At 37.5% G+C, this 24,844-nt stretch overlaps 1 protein-coding gene across 2 annotated transcripts; it reads left to right on the top strand.

Moving 5' to 3' along the window:
• Positions 1 to 1,111: 1,111 nt before the first annotated feature.
• On the top strand, positions 1,112 to 21,614 carry MARCHF10 (membrane associated ring-CH-type finger 10). 2 transcript variants are annotated; one of them, XR_009960826.1, is made up of 5 exons: positions 1,112 to 1,282; positions 8,184 to 8,350; positions 10,382 to 10,491; positions 14,273 to 14,365; positions 20,992 to 21,614. XR_009960826.1 is itself a non-coding variant. In XM_062595828.1 (5 exons), exons 1-5 carry the CDS (start codon positions 5,596 to 5,598, stop codon positions 21,118 to 21,120), a joined length of 1,059 nt encoding a protein of 352 aa, XP_062451812.1. In that variant the 5' UTR covers positions 5,449 to 5,595; the 3' UTR covers positions 21,121 to 21,614. The 2 variants fall into 2 exon arrangements, 1 of the variants encoding a protein (XP_062451812.1); XM_062595828.1 differs by lacking the exon at positions 1,112 to 1,282 and adding an exon at positions 5,449 to 6,155.
• Positions 21,615 to 24,844: the final 3,230 nt, after the last annotated feature.

Raw genomic sequence — 24,844 nt, forward strand, 5'->3', positions numbered from 1 at the left:
CCTTGTTTCAACATGTGAGGAGGTTCTTTCAGCTTTTTCCTTGTATCTCAAAGATACTAAGCCAAATTATGTGAACTAGTCTGTCTGATTAGGATAGAAAATTCAATGTGCCTGAAAATTTATCACATGATTTGCAAATTTATTTCACTTTCAATTAACAGCCCCCCCCCTTTTTTTAATTAATATAGCTCCTTTAAGGATGAAATTGTATTTTGTCTAACAGCTTGTTACATTCATACTTTAAACCATGTAGGCATTGTTGGGACATCCTAACTTGAAAATTACAATTTTCCATTCTTGAGCACTCAGTATTTGTATTGCCGTTTGAACATCCCTTAAAATAAAAAGTTTGCTATGTTTTTCTCTTTACAAGGAATTTTAAAGACTGGAATTCATCTCTGAGTGTTAATGATAAAGGGATACATATAAATGAAAAATGCTAATAACATCATAATGACAAAGGTCATGCCTTTTCCCTAGAATACAGAAGGCAGAATTGTTTTGTGGAACAGGAACATATGAAGTGTTTTGTAATTGAACAACCACGACTTGGTTTGAATGGCTTACATTGTAGTTCCCCTGATGGCATTAACATGCAAAAGGTCACAAGTTCAAATTAGACTTGCAAGTTACCAGATCTAATAAAATTAACAGGAAGCATTCGGGCATATATCTGTTTATGGCATGGTTTTACTTTTTTAGATTACAGAGTCACAGCCAAAACACTGCTTTCAGTTTTATTCTTGTAATAGTGATAACTACTCTGGCAAGTTATCTTGAGATAAAGTTAAGATTTTTAACAGAAGGCTCTGATTTGTCTAGTGAAGATTCACATCCTCTGAAAAAGAGCTTTGTATAAAATGGAAACAAAAAAAATGGAAGAACATACTATGTTTTCTAGAAATATCTGACTTTGGTACAATATTATACAACTAGGAGGGAGATCAAAATGAAAAGAGGAGGAGGAGAAAGGGACTTTCTATTTATGGAAAGTATATTTCTTTTCTTCTTATTTAAAAGATTTGTTCATATACTGCTTAATTTGTACTGCATTTTTCCCCCCTCAGAGTAGATGATGCTCAGGCACCTCTTTTACTTTTCTAGACCTCTGCAAATGAATGTTCTGGTAGTGAAAAGAGATCTGCCATCAAATCGTCTGGGAATAAACGAGGCTTTAAATTTCCTATTTTAGACAAGATATCAGTCAAGCAGAAGTTGAAACCCAACATAAGCTTTAAAAAAGTAGAGAAAAGTGTACTTGACCCAAATAAAGTCACTGCAGGTGAGTAATGGGTACCTTAAATCAAGTCTTTTGTCCTGATATTAGAAATAGCAAGCTGAATGGATGCTTTGTAGTTTCATCATCATTCTACTACTGCAGTGAACACACATTTGCTTTATTTTCTTCATATAAACAGTCTCTTTTAATAACACAGTAGTTTCAAAGTAGAATTTGTGCTGGCATTTTTAGGTGATTTTTAAACTGTCAGACAGTCAAAACTGTATAGTTAGAGGTGTAATTCCCATCTAAACTTTGTCTTAGTGACTTACATGGAATGGTTTAGAGGCATCGTTCAGAACAACTGAAATTTTAGAATAACAAGTCGCAGAATACACAGATGTGTCATTTAGTTAATTGTGAAACATGGGATCAAAGGCCAGAGATAAAAGTGTGTGTTCTAATCGCCTTATTCCTACAGGGTGCAGGCAAAGTTTTGCAGTTGTGTTCACTAGGCTTTAATAAGAACAGGATCAAGTCCATATGACATGCAACTTCATAATTGGTTGAGATTAGAAAGGTAATTTAAAATTAATTATTTGGGTTTAAAATACAAAAGAAAAAACCCAGGAAAGTTGCTTTAATTTCTTATCATAGTTAATTTTATCAAAACAACAAGTAAATCCTCCATAGTTTAAATAGCAGCCATTAAACAAGTTCCAGCCTAACAATGCATATGAGTCAATTCTCAGAATACAATATAAAGTTTGCCAGGATTAGCTAATCAGTTTATTGTTTCAGTGAAGTCAGTATGTATGCCAGCAAGTTGCTTTTTAAAGTGACATTCCATTTTTAAGCACAAAGCTCAAAATATTTATACAACAAAGATTCTTCAGTAAGTATCATAGCAGATGGATAGTTTCTCTCTTCTTCGGGGGAGATTATGGGAATGCAACTACATGTCTAGAGACAAAAAAACAGGCCCATACAGAGAAACAGTTTTGCAGGAATAATAGTCTTTGCAGTTCTGTATCATTGTAAAAATAGCTTACATAAACAGAAAACTTTTGATATTGTTCTTGATGGGGATAATTACACTCAGGGCTCTCTACGCAGTCAAGAATGCCCTTGAGTATACAAGACAGTTTTGCTAAGTTTTAGAGAGGAAATAGAATAGGTCCTTTGCTAGTTTTGATTTACTGCATATATTTATTCCACTAATTCAAAGAGTATCATTCATCAAAAATAAGTATTTTAAAATCAAGGATAAATCCATCCACTTTGCATTCATGTAGGTCTGAGGTAATTCAGCTTACATCAGCGTTATTTCATGTCTCTAGGTTAATTTAGAACAGAAAATAGGCCTCAGGTATTTGGGGAAAAAGTATAATCAAAATTAAGAACTGCCCTGATCTTGTAACTGTATAAGGACAAAATCTTATTTCCATTCAAAGCTTCACTTAAATCAACAAGGAGTCTGAGTAAAGGGCTGCCTTGATTTAGTTAGGCAGTCATTTGGAGCATAGAAACACTCTTTTTTCCCCTGCCCTTCCAGCCAGAGAGAGAGAGAGAGAGAGCGCTCAGTGCTTGTAAATAAAGCAAAATCAAATACAGTTATGGGCTTGCATGTCATATTTTTATGTATGTAACTTGTTTTATCTCTAGGGAGAGAAGCCAAACTTTAGTTTATCAACAACATGCAATTCAAAGGAAAGTTTATCCCAAGGCCCTTCCTATCCCAGTGGCCTTACTGTCTCTGTTCTCTTCATACTGCATTAGGCTAGGGATATAGTCTCTCACTTCCCCATCACATTCCTAGTATCTTCTGTCTTCATGCTGTATTTATCCCTGACATCCTTAACATGCATGCAGGCATGTTTGCCTGATTATTTTCAGTACTTATCTGCTCCCCCTCCCAATTTGTTTCTGACTACCCTCCACCAGTTAAATGGGTTTATCTTTACAGCATTCCTGTGGGCTTGATGATTACTTCCATTTCACTGAGAAGCTAAGGCATAGCAAGTGATTTGTATAGGATGAATTTTAGCAGAGCTAAAAAACTGAATCCACTATCTTATCTCCCAGATGAGGGTCCTGACTATTGATTATACTTTCAGTTCAAAATTTGTTTGAGGCTAGGACAGTTCTGTCTCTGCTGGGGCCGTGGGCAAAGAGTCAGCTGCAGAAAAATAATACAGCACTAGACATTTTTCTTTCTTTGATATTACCATCTTGGGTTTACCACTTTCATTGACTTCAGGAACTCTCAGATTGCTATCTAGAGAGTAAATGCATTGTTTTGAAGGCGAGAAAGAGCAGGAGAAATGGTTTAAAGACTGTACAGCATGAGGCAACCCTGCCAGGAGATACCAGAAGGAAGTATGTGTAGAGAGGTTTTACCAATATCATCTTTAAATGTTAGCTCAGCTTGGAGCTGTGTATGCTTGCATAAACACTAGCTGACAAAATCAGTCCAGGTGCTATGGGGAAGAGTTTAGTGTGAGCTGGTTCACCTTTCAGAAGCTAAGTTACATCAAGCAAAGTCATTAGTAGCCATTACTGCTTTTGAGAGTTTAGGGCCTTAGTGCCCATCCTAATTTGTATTTGAGCACTTCCATTCATGTGGGTTAGTAATGGCCTTTTCAAAAAAAATTTTTTTTTAAAAAAAAGAGTTAACTGATGCCTCTTCTGTACCCCTTTTATCTATTTTGAACTATGAGTACCTTCTCTCAGCACCTTCTCAGGCTTCTTACACTGCTGAAGAATGGAAACAATTACTCGATTTATAGCCAACCAACTTGCATTCTTGCACTAAGCAAAGAGACCGGACTCCCAGTCATCTCATGAGACTTGTCCAATTTCCTAATGATTTGTGTGACATGCTTTGTAAGATAATAATTAGAATCTTTAAAACTTTGTTTGTTATCTAAACATATGGTTTTGTGTATAAATGTTAACACACAGTTCTTTTGCAAGGTGCCCTTGAGGGTTATAACAAACAGCAGGCCTCCCCCAGAGTACTTACAGAAAATCAACTCTGCTTCACATTCAAACTGGGACAGATTAAAGTGCTCACTAGAAGTTTACATTACTGCATAATAAGCAACCGCGATAAAATTCTTAACATTGAAAATCCCATTTCTTACATTACGAAACAAACAAACCCTTAACACAAGTGGGCAATACATTTTCTATTGCTCACGTAGAGGTAGTTGCTTCTGAAACTGCATATTCAACAAAGCAAGAACCACATTCCAGGAGGAAAGTAAGTATTAATTGGCCTTCTTAGGTGCCAGTACATCATGTAGTAGTATTTATTAGCTTTCTTCAACGTGCTCCCACACATGCCCTGACAAACAAGCAAAATTGACTTTGTCTGCATTCTAGAGAAGTTCATGAATAAATTCATTTTGTTAACAACAAAGAGCATACTAGAACTGACCTACCTATAACTAACTAGGCAATAACATCAGTGCCAGAATAATGTTTGTAAGTCACTCCAAACCTGCCCTAAACATTGGATACAAAAGCAAAGCAGCGTTTTGACAGGTATTTTTATTTTGAACACAGATCTTGGAGTTCCACAGGACTGTGCGGGACCCTCAAGAGAAACTGCATTTGAGAACAGGGAGAGATCTCAAGGAAGAAAGAGTTTAATATTGTCCTCTAAGCTCAACCTAGATTGCAGAGGGCTTGAGAGAAAAAACAAAATAGGAAGTGCTCCTGTGCAGGCACAAGCTCAGCCATCCATATCTACTTCCCAAGAAACTAGTGGTTCCTCTACAACAAACAGACTGAGTGGTTTATCACTTCTACACCCTAAAAGAGCCTCTTTTAGGTCAAGAGGAAAAAATTTTTGTTCTATCCAGCGCTTAAACACGAAAGATTCTCATGAAGAAGTGGAAGATAGTAAAGATGCCAGTCAGTCAGTTAAAGAAAGTCTTTCTCTGAATGTCGGCCACTTTGCTAGTACTCTGGGACAGAGCCACAGATCTAGTGAAAAATCCTTAGCACAAGGTGAACGACATAGCTTGGAAGAAGGTACAGACGATGATAAAACTGCTTCATCAAGGCAGAGGAAGTCTTCCCATTGGCTTTTAAGAAAGAAGAAATTAACAGTCAGTGCTGCTGAACCACAGCAGAGAAAATCTAGGGACAGTGACAAGTCGTACACTCCAGATGGGAATTATTTAGAAGATGCAGATCATTCTGAATTGGAAAGCAGACCAACTAATTCGTCTGTTCCAAAGAGGCACAGTAATACTAGTTCCACTGATAGGGCTGGTGCCTGCAAATATTGCAGAGAATGGCATTCTGATGAACACAATCAGAAGCATTATGGTGGCTCCGTTACTTTGTCCACATCCACATTTCCCATGCCTTTACCACATTCCGCACTTAACAGTCAAGGATCCTTATCTCAGTCTGCACAGAGACCTGAGTCCTCAACAAATAGGAGCTCAGCAACAGTTTCTTCACAAACACTGAATTTGGATGGTAGTTCAAAATTCAGTACACATACACCCTTGTGTCTGTTACACAGCAGAGGCTCTCTTTCTACTCCAGGAAGTTCTGGTTTTTCACCACCTCTTTGCAGTATACCTGAAGACAGCAGCTTACTGGAAGACAGTATCAGTAACGGTTTCAACACTTCATCTCACCATGGTGCCTCGCATGATGGGGAGAGCTTACAAAATTCACGTAGTTCTTTATCTTTAGATTCTTCCAGCCCATCCTTGTTTCAGACAAGATTCACTCCAGATCCCCAGACAGGTTCTGCTTTGCATGATCAGATGCCATTTGCTTTGTTAGCAGCATTTGCTTTACAAAACCTAAGTAGTAGCATGAGCAACACAACAGTCTCCCAGTCAGCGAGCTCAGAGGAAGTGAAGAAGCCACAGGCAGATCAGGAGAAACTTAAACAACTACGGGAAAGGTGAGGAGTATATTTAATATATGTGCAAACACTAACATATATAAACAAATGGCAGTTGGAGCATGAATTCATCTTTCTAGTTTTCTATACAGTTGGAAACAAAAAAGTTCATAGTTACTGCAGTTATATTTCGGTCTTTATCATTCATGACAACCATGACTTTTAGTAGCTGGGGCATGCCAGTATTAAAGTGATTACGGGTGTCATTCTGTTGGCAACACTGAGAGCTACTGAATCAGAAGCTGGCATTTGCCTCACAATACTTCTACAAATCACATGCATATGCTTGCTTTATTCCTGAAGGACATTCGCAAATATTGCTAAAGCTTCTTGGACAGTGACATCCAAGATATTTGTGGTTTTGTTGTTACTGAGTTGGAGGCAAAAAATAGATTCCTCAATGTGACAGAGTCCACCACAATCCACAAGTCTGCTCTTTCAACAGTGCTGTACATGGTAATGAGAGATCGTCATAAAAATTGCCACTTTGTTCCTCTATAGGGCTTGCTTTGGGATAGATCCTGTTTAACGAGCACTAAACCCTTTTAAGCTCAGCTGCTTTATGTATTTCATCCACAATCAAAAGTTCAAGTTCTAAGAGGCACAGCTTTGCTTGTCAAAGTTATTATTAAGTGTTTGCTTGTCCTGTTTTCTTTCTGTGGTCTAAACAGAGTAATTTCTTTGACTGCAGAGACTTTCAAATAAAGGCAGAATGAAGGAGCAATAGGTTTCCCTGCTGCTATATTGTAATCAACAAGCTGCTCGCTCTGTCTTGAGAAACTGCTTGAACAATTAGATTCAGAGATATTATCAAGAGAAACATTTCTGTTGTCAGCTTCCTTAGAAATAAACCAACTGTCTCTGTTTTGAAGTTTTTCACTTATCCCAGGGAACATAGCAGTCAGCCAGACAGAAGTTTTAGACTGAGACTTTTTTTTTTTTATTAAGGAAAGTCAGACCTACAGGTGCCATACTATATATGGAGTTAACATTTAGAATGAAACAGACAGCTACAGGTTTACAGCTTTGCACTAAAAGGTTGCAAATACTCGTTTAAACAAGCCTCCAGCCTGTCAGCCAAAAGCCTTTTCCTTCCTTCCCAACACAAAATATTTAGTTAGACTAAAGACCGACCTGAAGGAGATGGAAAAGAGGGGGAAAAATCATTCTATTGATGAGGTTAACTTGAAGAGTCTAGTTTTCTGAGGTATTGTGTGCAGCATGGAGGGCTATTAGTAGATAGACAAAATTAAGGACCAAGATGAAGCTTCATGTGGCTAGGGTTTAAATATATGAAGAAGGGAGAACAATAGTAAGGGTGTTTTTTTTTTGTATTCAGATTTTTTTTAACAAATTAATCTACAGTTAAATCCAAGGCTGATGTTTTTCTTGTTTAGAAGTCTGCTTGTTAAACCCAATGTAGACATCAGATTTCATGCAAAATGTTAAATTACAATCAGTAAGTAGTTTACTTGCTTTCAATCATTCATAATTAGAAAGCCTTTAAAATGGTTTGTTATATAATATTTTTTCCTACTTGATTAAAATGTCACTCTTAACAAAGAAATAAACTCTTTCTGCACCGCCGTAAATCTAGAAAGATTTCTAGAAAGCAAGCCACGTAGGACCAGTTTTTAAAATGCATGCAATACCAGCACAACTTCATGAGGAGAGCATTCAGCAGAAGTGTATTCCTCATAAACATCAAAGGCAGTATTCAAACACTCCAATTCCTCTCAAAGAACAGTGGCTGTATAATTCTCAACAACATATTGTCAGATGTTGTTTACACAAAAGTATAGAGGGTATTTAGAGACTATAAGGTTTTACCTTTGCACAGTTTTCAACTTTAAGAAAAATATTAATCCCAGACTGTTGCACATTATGCTTTCAGGTCACCATCATACAGTAAAAGTCCTTAGCAAAATCTCTCCAAATCCTAGAACATTAGTGCAGAGATACTGTCCATTATTTGACTATAGACCTTGCTGAGGGAAGTTTTTCCTTTCTTCTGTTATGTCTTAATAGTCTCCTGGCAGAAGACTCAGGAGAGGAAGGAGATCGGTGTCGTATATGTCAGATTGCTGGAGGTTGTCCTACAAATCCACTGCTAGAGCCATGTGGCTGTGTGGGAAGCCTGCAGTTTGTTCATGAGAAATGTCTCAAAAAATGGCTCGAAGCCAAAATAAAGTCAGGTAAGTGAGAAAGAAACCCACAAGATATAGAGCATTCTGTTGAGATGCCTCTGCTGGATTTACCTCTCAACTAATTCTACCTTGCTAATGGAGTTAAGCCAGGTGAAGTCTTAAATTTATCTTTCAATAAATTTAAACTCCTAACTTGATCAGCATTGTAGTATTTTCCTGTAGCACAAGCATTTAATACAGTAACTGTACAAATTAATGTACTTGAATAGGCTCCTGGCACGTAGTCAGCAGATCACCGTAACTAAAAACTTAATTTTCTAGTGCATGCTTCAGATTAAAACAAGATCTCTGATACGCACTGCTGAAAGATTTAATGAGCCAATCTTCAGCAACTAGTAGCAGTATCAGGTGAACAGCGAATTTTTTTTAGGGGTCATAAACCACACATGCAAGACTAATAGTTTGAGAAAGTTTGAATGAGAAATCCATAAAACGAGATGAAATGTGAACTGTATTAAAAATTCAGATGGGGCAGGGAGAAGGAATGTAGGCAGGGTGAATTTTAGCATTCAGGAAGGCGACTCCCAGCTAGAGAAGAGTCCTGTTAATTATTGCTGTCTAAACTTTGCTTTCTCTCTCCCTTGTCAGCGCACTTTTTTTTGCATGTAAGTACTATTCTTGCAATATAATTTCTATTTCCATTCTGAATGAAGAGCATCAATGATGTTATATTGCTCTAAGTTTATAAGTCAGGAAGCTGCTTGTTTTCACAATACGGACCACATCTTCCTCAGGAGATTGAAGGTGATCACAACACAATTTGGTATTTACTTTTTTAGACACATTTCCATAATGTTAAGCACTGCAGTATACTATGACTTCAGAAATTCCTCAATGCATGGTGTAATTTTAAGCTTACTCCCTTTAAATATTTAAAAACACAAATAAAAAAGCCACCGTCAAATAATAACCAGAGAATTAACCTCCAGAAAGACTGTATATAGGTATGTAGTACTCACACACAGTAATGTAATGTAGATTGTGTAAAAATTCTAATCCTGTATGTGGGAAGATAATAGCTTGTGCCAGCTTTGTATCTTTGGTCTTAAAAAGCAGATAATATATCAGTTAAATCCTGTGTACTTGGTTCCCAGCCAGACCTTGTTCATTTAAATTCCTGGCTTGCCCCCAGCTTAGGGAAGTGAGTCACATTTCCCAAACCTTCCCCAAATCCTGTCCTCGCAGAATAATTTAAGCTTCCCCTCAGTGCTACTTGAAAACAGGGAAGCAATCCTGTTTAGAGGGAGTTTCTTAGATAGTTTGGGAGCTGGAATGAGGAAAAGAGGTAGTCTATTAAGCAATGAAAGAACTAATTGGGATCGCATCCTAAGAAGCATGCTTGAGGGAGATGAATCTTAACAAGCAGAAGTTTTGCTTCTGGTCATTGATGTGTGGGGGGCAAGGGAGTTGCTTTTTGAAGTATGCCATCTGCACATTGAATGTAGGTTTCCCTCTCCCCCTCAAAACTTTAATTTTTACAATTTTGTTTGTTTTTTGTTTTTTAATCTTCCTTTAGAAGAAAAGGGGTAGGACTTGCAGGGTGGGAGCATATGATTTTTGATAGCAGACAAATTAAACCTATTACTGCCTTAAGAATAGCAAGAGGAAAATACAAGTAAACAATTCCAGACAATTTCTTGACTTTGTTGTAGTGACCAAGTCTTAAACATAACAGTTTTATATATAGAATCCATCATTACTTCTTTCATCAGTTTAGCTCATGATTCCTGCAGTTTTAGTCCATAAAAAGCTACAAGTTTTATGGTTTAAAAGCAAACAGAAATCCAAAGCAGTCATATACCACGCAGAATTCATCAGAAGACTGTTCTAATCATCTCCGCTGTTACATGTGCTTGGTATAAAAAAATTCCATGGATTTAAATGATTCAGTAGAATTCCAATTCAAAGTTATCAACCTTATATAGAAAATAGCTTTAAAATAAAGTTTTTTTCATTCTGATTTTATCACACGCACAGTGTAGTTTAAAGTCAAATATTTAATCTTTTGCCTTATTGCAGGTGCTGATCTAGGGGCAGTAAAGACATGCGAGCTGTGTAAGCAGAGCCTAACACTTGATCTGGATGATTTTAACGTGAATGAGTATTACAGAAATCACCACTACTCACAAGTAAGAAACTGCTTCTCTTCAGATAAGAGTCGGTAATCCTATTTCGGTATTGCTGCCTTGCAGTCTTTCAATATGTAGTGAAATGTCAGCATCCACTGAAACCTGCTAAACTGTGAGGAAGAGATATGCTTACTTATGCAGATTTCAATAAATGCAAAGAGATCTTACTTGTCTTAGGCTCAGATTGTATAATCCCAGAGTATTTTATGGAACTGCCCAGTGTCTGGAGGTTTTGCACAGAGAAAACCCGTAATCAAGCGTGGCAATGGAAAAATTCTTGTTTCTTGTGTAGATACAACATTGAAGCAGAGAAGCCGCTGAGGGAGAGCAGCCAAGGATTTCACTGTTTGTCCTTCACAATGTTATGTAAGGGGAGAAATTCAGAAAACTAAGTGACAGAAGCGTTGAACATCTCCCTGCTAGGCTTTTTTTTAATCAACATTTTAAAGGAAGAAATATAGGAATAAGGTACAAAAATATTGAAACTTTAAGTTTAATGATAGCCTATCCTGTTTTCTGAAAAACTAATCATACCAAAACCAGAGGTACTGATTTTCATTATAGGTGATGGTAGAGTTGACGAAAGCAACCAACCTGCTCAGCAATCAAAGAAAGTCTTCATGGGTAAAAAGGCTTCAAAACACTATTCTTGATTTTTAAATGCATGAGTTCTCTTGCTTCATTGTTACTTGTGTGTTACCACGTCCCCAGAGAGTTCAAGTCACAGACAGGACACAACTATGCAAGCCATAAGTAAATGTGATCTTATGACACTGGCTTTTTAGCAAATTACAATAGAATTTGCCTTCCCCCAGTCTAGCAAAATTTTTGGCTTCCCTCCAAATTCCTGGTAGGATTCAGTCCCTAGTTCTGCACAGCTTTTATAGCACTAGCAGTCAAGTAACAAGGCTCACAGGTGAACCACACACATACAGTTCAGTTTTGAAGCTTTGAAGTACTTTACAAAATGTGAATGGATGCTTTTATTCAAGTCTAGCCTGAAATTCAGTGCATCATGCTTACACATTCCACACAAGGAGAAACTGCAAGGCTCATGTTTCCCCCCAGGCATTTTGAAAATGGGATGAATTGCAAAGATGAGTAATTGCTAGAGTATTCAGAGTAATTAAGCTTATAGGTTGTGTTGCTTCCTTGAGGTGGTTTATTATACTGCTGTACTTTTAAGATATTATTTGTGATGCATTTCTAGTGATGCCAAAAGCATCTAAAACATATGGTTAGGTGCCCTTTTAGAATTTCTACTCATCTAAATAAATAATTCAATGTGCCAGAGTCTTTCCTATCAACTAGCAGAAGATGCACAATCTGGTAGAAGTGTCTTTCTCAAATTATTGCAGTAAACAGTATATATTTCCCCATCTGCATCCCTTCAGGCCCTACTTAGTCATAAAGAAAGTAAATGATTTCCCAGAATGCTTTGACTGAAGTGTTCACCAGAAAACTATTTTCTAGATGATTGATTTGCCACTATGCTGTAAACTGTATATGAACATAAAGCCTTTTACTTAGGCTGGGATTATCAGACAGTCATTGAAAACCTAAAGGAGAAGAATTCATGGCTTGGGAAAGTGGATCTCTGAAAGGAATACAGAGACCTAGGGGGGAAGTGTGGAGAAAGATGCAACAGCTGGAAGAACAACTTGAAGAGAACTTAAAAATATGCTAGGAGGGTGGACTGTTACAGCACAGAGAAGATGCCAAGCCAGTTACACTTTTTCCCAGTAGTACCAGAATGCCTAACTTATGAGGCGAAGCGAGGGGAAGAGTTGGAACCAAGTGTTTTGATCAAAGCCCTGAGGAGCATGACTAATTCAAACTAATGGGCAATGCTGCTACCATTCTGACTGCTCCTGCTGCTTTTTGCTTACCATTTTTCAAAGAGATGACGAGGCTTTTCAGGAGTACTATTAGTAAATCTGAGATAGTATTCAGTGAGCTAGGATTTACATTTAGCATGCACTGCATGCATTCTGAAAGCGGAAGAACACGCTTGCGCCAATCACTTCCCCTTCTCTTTGCCATTTCCCCTCTCCCCCCACACACAAACGCACACATGTACGCACATTTTTCATCTCGAGTTCATCAGTGGAATACCGCCATCTCTGACTTGGAATCATGGCTGCTCTCCCAAGCCAACAATACTGTACAGTGTATTTACAATGGAAATAATTATCAATTTCTATAGTTCTTTTCAATTTTGGCAGCTGGGACTTTAATTATAGAGATAATAATGCAAACAAAACACTTGCTTGTCAAGAGCTAGGCAAAATAAGTGTTTTGTCCTGAAGGTTGATTAGATTCACTATTAAAAAAAATTCAATTAGAACTATTGAGTGGAAATTTGGGGAGGATGAATCAATTACCCTCAATGGAACGTGGCCAGGAAGCTGTGTTTTAATTTATGACAGTTAAAAGCACCATGAAATCTTCAGTACGTACAGGTGGTCAAGCTCTCTGGCTGCATCTCACTGAGAGGTGAGACTTTTAGAAGCATTTGATCCCCATTTCTTGATTTTAGAAAAACATAATGCCATGTAGTTCTGCACCTGATTCTCCACAGTACCAGGATTTTCCTTAGAGACCTTCCATCTAGGAATGTAGAAAATTATCACTAATATGAAAAATCAGGAGTGAATTATCTACAGTATACCTGATCTAGATTAAAAAAGAAAGCAGCCACCTCTTCCCAAAAGCCACACACATGCCACAGCTCTGGATAACAGAGTTTTAATTACACCATTTTTTTTTCTTTTATTGTTACTTAGTAGTTATCATTGCTTGTGTCAAATCAGTACTTTACATTTGCTTTCTTCCTCATGAGCTATATCAATCTTCATTAATACTCTCCAGAATATGTCATGTTGCTCTACAGTGAGTTACTATGTTATGTTCTGGACAGGTGCCATGTTCATACAGCATTGCATCCTATGCTCTGTTTTAGGCAGGAGGTTAGACTCAGTGGTTGTTTTTTAATTACCTAGCTCCAAAACTTTCATTCTTTATTTTTTAAGACATTGTTTCAGTAATACTAGCAACTCTAAATTTTCCCCAGGCTAAGACTCAGACTGAGTCTTCACAATATGCTAACAGGTAAGATCACTGCTGGTCCTAATGATGACCAAATAAAATAAAACATTAATAGTGAAAATAATCCAGACTTAACAAGTGAATTACATTCACTAAGTCAACAATACCTTATCCAGAGCCTTTTGGCTGAATATAGCTCACATGCTATCTCCTTCTTTCTGAGAGCATCCCAAGTGTGAGAGAACAGCACTACGTTAAATTAATTTGTTGTCCCATCCTAGCCTCTTTCTTGAAGGTCCATTCCCATCACATCACTGGGCACAAAATGCAAAATCATGTAATACTGGGTCATGACAGGAATATACATATGCATCTGTAACTAAATGCTGCCTTTTATGTCCCAGAACAGTAGATGGCTTCATTTTGGTTTTACCTATCCAGCCACATGATGGAACATGCTAGCTGCCAGTAGACAGGCCAGTCTACAGCGCACTTCCCTCATGTGCACGTTTAGCACATAAGCACAGGGTACCTGCTTTTTAGTCGTGTAAGATATCAAACAGAGGGATAAAAAGCTGTACTGCTTATCTCAGCCACAAGATTAGATATTATTACTAAAATATAGCCTAAGACTGTAATAAATTTAGCAGCTGTGTAATTTAGTCCAGTTGTCAATGTCATTAGAAGTCACCTAGAGTGAAAATACTTTTCTTGTTTGTTTTTAAACATACAGGCACAGAATGAACTAACAGATCTCTATCTTGTGCTGCTTTTTCGTGTTTGGGAGCTCACGAGACAAAGCTACAACCTGACCACCAGAAACAGGGTAAATAAAGAAGACGACAATGCTTCCGGTTACCTTGTAGTTATGTCCTATACTCAGAGCTTCCTTCTGCTGGTTACAGCACAGCTTACTGTACCTCTCATTATCAAGCTTGTCAACCCATAAAGAACTAACCAAGCATTCCCAGTAGACCTTTCTTTTCAAAAGCCAGCCAATAAACTTTTATTGAGCTGCTTCTTTACAGGTGTAGACTATAATCACACCTGATCCTAATGTCCTCCTTGATCTCCTTATACAAGGTAAATAATTAACTTATCTTCTGGTTATTTAAATGAGCTACACAAGTTGTTTTTTTTTTTTTTTTAATCATCAACTTCACAAAAGTCACCTGTGCTTACTCTACACAGACCCTACACAGAAATAATTTTCAGATTTTTTTTTTTTTTGAAATAAATCTTAAGATTTCAATTCTAGTAGTAAGATGCAGTGGAGTTACTGAATACTGCATATGATGACTACTAGAGGTGATGCAAAAAATTAGAACTTTGGAAAAATTATATGATATTTATTGATAAGGGTACAGTTGTCACATCCGTGCTTTTTCCCAGAACTAATGCAGTGATGTAGCACCAGATATATTGATGGTGAGCCTGCCTTTGAGCACATTTGATTACAGTAGTATAGCAAGAAGTAAGCATAGGATAAAGCACTTCTGAACTGGGAAATGAAAGGTCTCCTTCTTAGTCACCACAATGTTGCATTTACAGCAGCTGTGAGCCACTTTTGTCCTGTCTGTTCGTCCTCTCTTCTTCTTGTACACCTTTTCTGGTCTTGGGGAAATAAAGAATAGGTACCACTGAAAAAATCCCTGTACTCAGCTAAGTGACTTTCAAACATAAATCCCATCCACTTTTATGGATACTTCCCTGATCCAAGCCTTAAACTAAGTGTGCAAATGAGTGTTCTGATGCGACTTTTTTGCTAGCACTCCTCCTTATGGCAAACTCTCAACCCATGTGAATGGTTTCTTCGAGTCTGTTGTCTTGAGAGATGCTTCATAATTCCATTCATTTCAGGCATGCAAACCAGAGGACTTTGAATGCATTTGTGGTGCTGTCATTTGCAACCGAGTCAGTGGCTCAGCACAATGGACATGTTAAATTAAAGCATATTTCTCTTATCTTAGTGCACTTCTCATGAATTGCCAAGCTGCAGGTGAAGCTTTTCAGTTAATTGTCAGGCAAAATATACACGAAACTGGGACTGTGTTTGGTACCTTACACAGCTCTTTGGAATGACATTTTTGATGTTTTTAAATTCATAAAGCATCACTTCACTGGAGCATTATGAAAGTAGTTGAGATGGTCTAAAAAAAAAAAGGTCGCATCTATTGATGCAGCGGCTTGCTGCTTGTAGCTAGTCAGAACACTTTTTTGTCAGTCATCCTGAAACTGTAAGAAGAGTGGCTTTCAGTCCCGACTGTTTTGAAGCTGGGAGGAATTTTAATTAGAAGCCAGTCTATGGGATACTGGAGTCTTATGGTTCCTTTATAATATTGCCATTTTTCCCAATCCAGTGTAAAATAATACTGACAATTAGTGGGTTTTCCTGGCTTAGTTATAGTTGTGTTGTTAAAAACAAGACAACAAAACACAACAGAACAACAAAACAACCAACCTCACAGCTTTCCTCTGAAACATGCTAGTCCAAATGAGAACCCCAAAGGTAGAATAACATTTGCAGATGTAGTACATACACCATCTGGCTGTGATGCATCAGAATGTGGCAGTTCCACAAGCTACTTCTTATTTTGACTATCTATCAGAGTAAATCATTTTAAGATGCTTTTCCTCTGGCATTCAAAAAGCCAAATGTAGCCACAGAGCCAGCTCAAGTCAGTGAAGAATTCTCCACCTCCGAAAATCAGGCATAAGTGATGGTGGTAGGTTAATCTCAACAATTCAGACTTTCCCAGTAAGATGTCAGTATCTAAACCAGCTGGGCACATTCTTGTTATAATCTGTGCAGAGAAAAAGGCAAGTTTGGGGTATGATTCATCTTAGTGTGGGAAAGACACCTTAAGCCAGTCAGGTGAGCCTTGCTGTAGAGGTCCTTGTCTTTCACTCCAGACTAGAAGGGCACGGCTAGGTTAGATATAAATAACTATATCATAGAAATGAAGTGGAGCAGATAGGTCACAGATAAGATGCTTCATACTGGTTAATGAAAAAGTGAACCAAAGTGTGTCACCTAAAATCACTGGTGAAACGACAGGTAAAATTTTAAGCTTCTGAAAATTTGGCCTCAGATGTGACGTACCAACTGGTGAGAGAATTAGGTACAGAATATGTTATAGTAGGTATGGCTATGTGGCACAGTGCAAGTAGCAGGACAGAAATACTGATTGCTCTGATCTGAGCAACCTCAATTATCTGCTAATGGCCCAGCATTACATGGCTAAATGTGCTCCAGATTAGACTAACTCCCTCTGCTCTAAGATAATCCAAGCTCTTCTGATGTGGGCTGTTTACTCCAAACTGAGGACAAATAGTACAGAATGCTGAAAATTTTTATTTACCATAAATTTTCCTAAAACTTTCAGCGGTTTAAGTGACAGATTCAGTGTCAAATGATACACAGTTGCAGTAGTCAAAGGTTACAGATGGCCTTGTCAAAAACTGTCATAATGAAGTCTGTGAGCAACAGGCAAACATGAAAAAACTCAAAAAACTTTCAAACAAACACTTCAGAATTAAATTAAAACACAAACCTATGGGAGTAGTTCTGCGAAGCTTTTCAAAATCATTCATTAGTTAGTCATTCAAATATTTTGTTATAGAACCATGTACAGTCATTTCTGAAATATGTATGCTTTTAGATAGCTGATTCAGCCCTCTTGATGTAAATAGACCATAGCAGTAAAAAGAAATGAGCAGTCCACCAAAGGTGGCACAGAGGTAAAACATGCTGCATTAATGATGGACAATTAATAAGTGTTTGATCCCATTTGCTCAAAGATTTGCCATCAGCACTGTTCTGTTATTGGGCTGCTCACATCGTTTAACCTTCCCTCCCATGCAGGTCTGCATTAATATGATTTGGATCGGGGAAAAGCATGAGCATGGAAACACATGAGCTTCTGGTTATGTGAGGTCTTTGAGCTTTGAAAACAGTTCTGCACCCTCCTCCAATGTCACCATAAACGCAAAGGGGCTACAGATACTTTCTGTGCTCTAGGTGACATCCTGTGATGAAGAGACAAAAGACCTTTAGCTGAAATGACCATACAGAGTTGCTTCAGCAACATGCCATGTTTTTACTTATTTTCTCTTTTAAAGCCTCAGTTCTGACTGGACATGGAAATTAAAGATACCAAATCCAGATGCCAAACTCTCTCTCACATGCATCTCAGAAGAACATATTACCCTTAGGTTTGGTTTCAGTAATACTTCTGAAAGCAGGGCTATGAGCATAAAATCACCGTTAAATCAGTATAAATCCCTGAAAGCATAGCAGTTTTTCCCCATGTGTGAATTTTATTTTTGAAGCTAACAAACTTGAAAAAAGATCAGAAATCATTAAAACTAAACTGCAATTTTAGATTTTTGTAATGTTATCAATACTGTTGAAATCTAAAATTGATCATAGGAGTAGCTGCTTAAATGAAACAAGTCTTTTACAAAATAGAGTAAGGTAGAGTAAAATTTAAGAGCAAACCAGACAGTCATATTTGTTTACAATAAGCCATTTTTTTAATATTAAGAGTAATTATAAGCTTCACTTTATCTTAGTTATAGAGACTCTTGTAGTTTCTTTACTTATGGTATTTAAAATTTTTTTTAAAACATTCTTTTTCATATTTTTAGCTACATTAAATTAAATGTCTAATCAATGTTAATATAGGAAAGCTTTATTAAATTTTGTTGCATTTCTTCTAGCACTCAAGACAGCCTAGAGCAGAGGAAAATGAAAGTAAGCTTTGGCATTTAAAACTCATTTTTGCAAAATTCTTGTTTAATTTTTCTCATTAAATATACAAGATCTCATGTGTTGGCAAGAGAAACTTAAATATAAAAGAGACACATTAGACATCAAAAAAGTGCAAGGAAAAAATTTAGGAAATTCAAGTTGCAGAAATTAGGAAAATTTACATGGTATCAAGTGTACAGTAAAGATATTTAATTGATTTTCTCCACAAAAGCAATGAGAAGTGAAAAGAAAAAGGGAAAAGAAAATGTACAAGTTCTATCCCTTGGGCTTTAGTTCAATTCTTTAGAAGTCTACTGCATTGAAACTCTGATTTGTTACACATTTTTTGTGTTAGAGCTCCTAATTGTTTAATTCAGTAAGATTTTAAACTGCCTTTACTAGCATTTTTTGGAACATCCAACAAGAAGGTTGGTGACTTATTTGTTAAAGACTTCATTCATTTAATAAGGCCTTTGTTTTTATCAAGTTTTGTTTTAACATAGCCACTGGCTTTTCTTCTCTTTGAACTGATCAGGAAATTCTACATACCTATCCAGTTTTAAGAGAGAAATGCTAACAGCAAGACATTGACATATGTCAAACAGGGCAATGAGCTGGATCATTTTATAAAATAAAAACACAAATTGTAAGAAAATGTTTTGCTTTTACTTGCAAAATAACCTTGGATTACGTCAGTTAGAAAATTGAGTGCTTATTCATGCAGCTGGTCCCTATGATGTTAAAGAGTATGTCTATATCAAATGTTGAGGAGGAGCCCAAAGCTGTTCTCCAGACTAGATTCACTGGCTGAACAAAGAGCAAATGAAAAATAGTCCTTTGAGAAAGCTTATTATATTTGTTTTTGGTGTCTCAAGGTTCAAAATCTAGAACCAAGTTATATGTTTGGATTTTGGTGGTCGGCCTTCCTGAGCTCAGAGGGCTATCCAAACAGAAACTGAAGGACATTGAGTCTCCTACTAAGCAACAGAAAAAGAAATCCCCAATTTTAAGTTTTCTTGTTTGTACATTCTGGACAGAATTTTAAAGAGGTGGTAGTATTACTGATTAAAACCAAATAAGTCTTCAGCAGTCTGAAGCAGTCTTTGTTCTTCAAAAAAGGAAAAAGCCTGAGTCTTTTTTCTAAATTGTACTCCTTTTCCTCACCCTTTCAAACTCCATCTTTTCTTGGAGCTTTTCTCTAAATTTGACCATCACTCATGATAAAGACTAGAAGTCTCCTTCAGTCCTACAGTACTTTTAAGTTCATAGCAGGATGTATCCTGGAATACCTTCCATTACCGTTTTTCTAAAATGAATTAATAAAGAGGAAAGAGCAATTTCAAATGGTAGTTAAAATACTTACTTGAACTGTATATTGCTATCAGCCGGTAAGTTAGGGATCATTCAATTTACATATCTGAAAGTAATACAGTTCACATTTATTCTTTGCCTTGTAATTGTAGGACTACTTCCTGCAAAGTTTGTAGTTAACAACCTTGACTTTGACCTCTAAGTTATACTATATACATCCATGTCAAAGATAATTTTCTCTTTGTTCCAATCCAATTTTGTAATGAGTATTTAAACAAAGTAAACACCATATTTAGAGAGGTTGTATAAATAATGATTATGGGCTAATAACGAATTAACTCACCAGTTCTGATATAAATGCCTGCTGAACTAAATTACAGAAAAGGGACTCTAAGGCCAAAAGGAAGGAGTTTTCATTTCTTTCAGAAGTAGAAATAAAATGGTAAGGAAAATTTTTCTGACAAATAAATCATTTATTAACCTTGTGAAGTTAGTATTCCCCAGAGACGTGGCATTGCCATCTCGTGGCCAAGGCAGCCACTTTTCCTTCACCTTCTCAATTCTATTACAACGTCGTTGTCCAGAATTAGTGAACAGAAAAATGAGAATGCGTATCTTAAATACATGTTTTACCAACAAATGACAGTTATTTGTTGCCTTGTAGACCAGTTTATTGAGGATATGATTATGAGATACAAAATCATAATGCTGTTGCTGATTAAAGGTTTTTTTGAATTTCAACCTTTTAGTTATGGGAAAAATAAAATATATAAACAAGATTAAAAAGACTATTAATGCATAGGAACAATACCAAATGCCAAGTGAATTATTTCATTCTAGAGGAAGACTTCAGATCTTATGTTTATAATACAGCTAATTTAGCAAACCTTTTTCAGCTGCAGGGAGTTTAGATTCTTTGCTGGACTTGATTCCACTTCCATGGGTTTTTGCCAAAGGAGGATTCTTTCACTTCTATCAAGTGGTGCTACAGTGACCCCTAGTAACTAGTTGGTTAATTACATCTGACTTCTCCTATGAGCTCCTACAGGTAGTACAGGTTCTATATGTGGTATCAGCTCCAGAAGTGAGAAATTCCTCCTCCAAAGCAAAATTTGGCTTTGGTACTAACATATTGCCTTTTGTTGTAATGAGGTAAGCTAGTGCTAAGAGTCCAAGCCATTGAAAAATAGCAATTACTTGCTTATGCTGACACCCTTCTTAGGATAAAAAAATCATATTTAGAATCATTTTAATTACTTAGTGATATAGAATCACTCCTAAAGACTCAGGGCTTAAAGCAATAGTGTTTCATATTATTAAGTTCAGTTATTGTTTTTGCTGTTGATGAAGAAAGGTATTCTAAGACATCCTTCTTTCTTCATTTACAGATTCTGACTCAGAGAGAAACAGATAAAACATCTCATGACCTGGAATTCCACCCAGAAGCCTTTGTCTTGAATGCCTTTTTCCATGTCTTTTATACCTCTTATGTTTTCTCCTGCTTTACACCAAACTAAAACAAGTGTGTATGTCACACAGTCCTTTCAGTAGTCCCACCAATGCCTTTAAAAGTCCAAACACTGGCAGGTTATTACTTTAAAAAAACATAGGTCAAAATAACCAGTAGCAAAATCAACGTGGTGTTTCTATTGATTATGTCCTAGAATGGCCTAACCTAATTGGAAACACTTGGCTAGTAAGTTCTTTTTTTTCTTTAATCTTTAAAATCACAAGCTACTGAGATGCTTGTGGTTCCTTTACTGTGTGTTTTGTGCCACATATAATATTGACAGTCTGTGGTTTTGAGGTTTCTCTTGATTAGAGCTTCAGCTTATGAAATGACATGATCATATATACAGCTTACAACTGAAAGGGCCAAAACACTTTCACATGTGTTGATTCCATACACCCAACAACAAAACATTGAGTGCATTGCCTTCACCTTGACTGAGACAAATTTTGAGTAAAGTTTTTGAATTTACTTATTAATGTTCTCTTTCTTTGACAATTAGCATAGCCTGAACGAAGAGTCTTTCCTTTGCTTTAGAATGGGAAGAATAAAGGCAGAAGAAAACCAGTTACTCAGATTTTGATTTGAAGTAGAGGATAATACTGACATAAAAAGACACTGAGTTGAATCCGTGTTACGTAACTAGAAAAATACTGCTATTGGTTAGAAGGGAAGGTAAGAAGGAGACTGAAGGCCTCACTATACAGCAAGGAGCCTGGACCATTTGTATCTTAGCAAAAGACTGGATTGATCAGCACAAATTTCCTGCAGGAATTCTTTTAAGTTGTGCTTAAGCCTTCTGACTCCTTGTCTCGTTAACGCTCTTCCTAAGTTCTCAGGTCCAAATGAACTTAAAACATATTACCTCATAAATTATAATTCTTTCTACTGCAGATGATGAGAGGGTGTCATTTTGCCAGCTGTAAGCCACTTAGTATCCCATATGCTGCTTGCTAAGACTGTTCTGGTTGCTGTCTGTCACTGGAAGTATGAGCCACATTCATGGCTATGCTCACTAGCCTCCAAGTTGGTCCTTACAAACTGCAGTCTAACTGCATGGATTAGAAGGTAATTATTGAACATGAACTATATTTACTTTACATGACCAATAACCAGCTAGAGTGAAAAGTACCTAGTAGATTCTTGAACAAAATTACTTACTAAGCAGGCACTATTCACAGAACATTGCATTCCTTTTTATCCAGCAAAGATTAATAACTTCTGAGTCAGACTTACAGCTGGATTCTGGGAATGAGGAAACAAAGATCTTGTGGTTACTCATTTTGTACAAACTGGTTCTTCTCAGAGTAGCGTTTTATACCATGGGGTGAAATAAAAACTGCTGCCAACTGCAATTTTACTTCTAAAAGGCAGTGTCCACTAGTCACAACCCATACACACTGTATGCATTCTGTGGCACTGAGGAATCCCCTGTCTTTGATGTGCTAGAGCTACTGAATGCTTTCTTTTTGCTGAACATTCAACACTAAATTCTGACCTTCACAAACACTGCTCTAAATCCACAGAGGACAGATGATTCAACTGTTGAATTCAGAACTGAATTTAGGCAGTTGACCAATTCAGAATTTATGCCAGTTTGGCGCCCTTTATAGATCTAGAGTATTAAAGAAAAAGAAAAAAAAACCTCTCCAACTGATTTAGAAGACTCAGCTTCAATTCTAAAAATTTATTTAGTAATTTTATGACTTAAATCTTACTGAATTTTGATGTGTTGTCAGATCTGAGAGGAAAAGAGCAGATTCAGTCCAGAAAGTTCCTCACCCACTCACACTTTGAGTCCATGTTGTTTGCTATAGCTTCTAGTCAAAATATCCGGTGTGCATTCAGAAGAGCCAAGTATGGCATAACTACTGCTGGACGAGGTGTCCCGTAAGGCTCCCAAATACATCTGAGAACTTCCCCTCCCAGATAATCTGGATCCTAGGACCATCACAGTGCACGTCTGAAAGTATTCAGTGCAGCTGGTGAACCAGTCTTAAGCTTAGGCCTGCTTTTTACCTATCAGTGCAAACTCAAGGGAATTAGGTTGTTAGTGCAGGATTCAGCTCACCTACCATCAGATACGTTGTTGCGTTGATGCTGTATTTCAGCCTCAGCCTCCTTTTCTAATCAATTGAGAGAAAAGCCCCCTTAGGTCACCATTTGTCTGACCCAGCTGAGACATACTAGAGAATTAATCTTGTCCTGAGCTCCACTGAGTGTATCAAACAGAACTGACCGAAATGGGAGCCTAAGGCTACGTGAGCAGCCTAGATGACTCCACTCACCAGACAAAACCCACCCTAGAATCTATGAGTCCATGCGTATGGCAAAATAACAGTGTTCTCTGCAAAGACCACTGAAATGCATTGCACTTCTTAGCATGGTACGAATTGTTTTTCAAAATAAAACTGAAGTTCAGCTTCAAAAACCTTACCACTTGTCTGCAATCCAGGGGTTGGAGAGAAGCACACCTGCTGCTGACTAATTTTAGATGTCCTAGTTGCCAGCCTCGGAGGTGCCACCTTCCCTTCTGTCTGAGACGTAAGTAGTCAGTAGGGAAATTAAAGGGGATTAAAATAACAAGACCATTTAGTATCCTTCTCCAGATAAACCTAGGCTGAACCAGACATCATGGAATTTTCTAAAGACTCCCTTAAAGTAGGTTCATTCAATTCAAGTTTAGAAAAATAGATGCAAGGAGGAGACTGTTTATTTCCATGAGAAAGGGCCTTTGGTTACTATAAACTACTATTTCTTCTAAAGGTTGCATTTATTTTAAATTAAATCACAGTCTGAGCTTCACTGGTTAAAATCAGCCGTGCAAATTTTGCTGGGCTTCCTTTGAACAGAAACTGCCTACCTGAATTCAGGTCAGGTCAACCTGAAAACACTTACGATTCCAGAATGAGGATGACTCAAATGTCCTTTCCCTCACTGCAATGTAGTGTCTCTGAGAATTATTTCCACTGCTGTTTGCAATTAAACAGCATGGCCCTCTCTGACCCTCCTGCCAACTCATCAGCTTCTCTTTCACCTCTCAGGTGAAGTGCTCTGCAAAAGATAAAAAGAATCTGTCCCTTCAAAGGCTCTTCACCCCACTTCTACTCTTAAGAACATGCTCTATGTTTTTCACCAAAGAAAAGGCAAAATGGTAAGTCTTGGGGCCCCAAAAGCAAAATCTTGTGCTTCCGTGAATGCTGACCTCAGACTACTGGGTATAAATCAAGGCAAAATTTGATCCATGCAATACAAATGCTAATGAGCAGGAGTGGCTGTTAGGTGCAGCCAGTTGCGATTTTCCTTTTGAAATTGCCTCTTAGACACCTTTCATAATGTAAGTGGCAAGAAATGTCTCTGCTGGTCCTCACCCCCACACCCCAGACAGATCCCAAAGGAATTCAATATGCAGCTGCTCAGAACTTTCTCTTGCATGAAGCCATCACTATTTGATCCCTGGATCTTCAAAGCAACCTGAGCTAGGAATTTGCTCAAGCCCTGCATGGGAAAGGGTGACAGGGCTCGGGCCAAAAAGCTGTTGAGGGTTAAGAGCCTGCTGGGCTGCATTTCTGCGGGCAGCAAGCAGCATCCCAACAAAGTGGCATTGATGGAGAGGGTGCGCGATGAGGGACTGGACCATCAAAAGCAGCCCCTGAGCAGTTAGGAGATTTGTTTCGTGGCTTTGGTTGCAACAATGCAACTCTATCAGTAACATGGAAAAGTTGGGTTTT

Source organism: Rhea pennata, chromosome 26 (assembly GCF_028389875.1).
Source record: "Rhea pennata isolate bPtePen1 chromosome 26, bPtePen1.pri, whole genome shotgun sequence".
In the NCBI taxonomy this organism is placed as follows: Eukaryota; Metazoa; Chordata; class Aves; order Rheiformes; family Rheidae; genus Rhea; species Rhea pennata.

Coding starts and splice junctions, on each gene's coding strand:
- MARCHF10 (XM_062595828.1), top strand. CDS start 5,596: ATGCCTTTACCACATTCCGCACTTAACAGTCAAGGATCCTTATCTCAG. Junction 6,156..8,183: donor CTTAAACAACTACGGGAAAG/GTGAGGAGTATA, acceptor ATGTCTTAATAG/TCTCCTGGCAGAAGACTCAG. Junction 8,351..10,381: donor CGAAGCCAAAATAAAGTCAG/GTAAGTGAGAAA, acceptor GCCTTATTGCAG/GTGCTGATCTAGGGGCAGTA.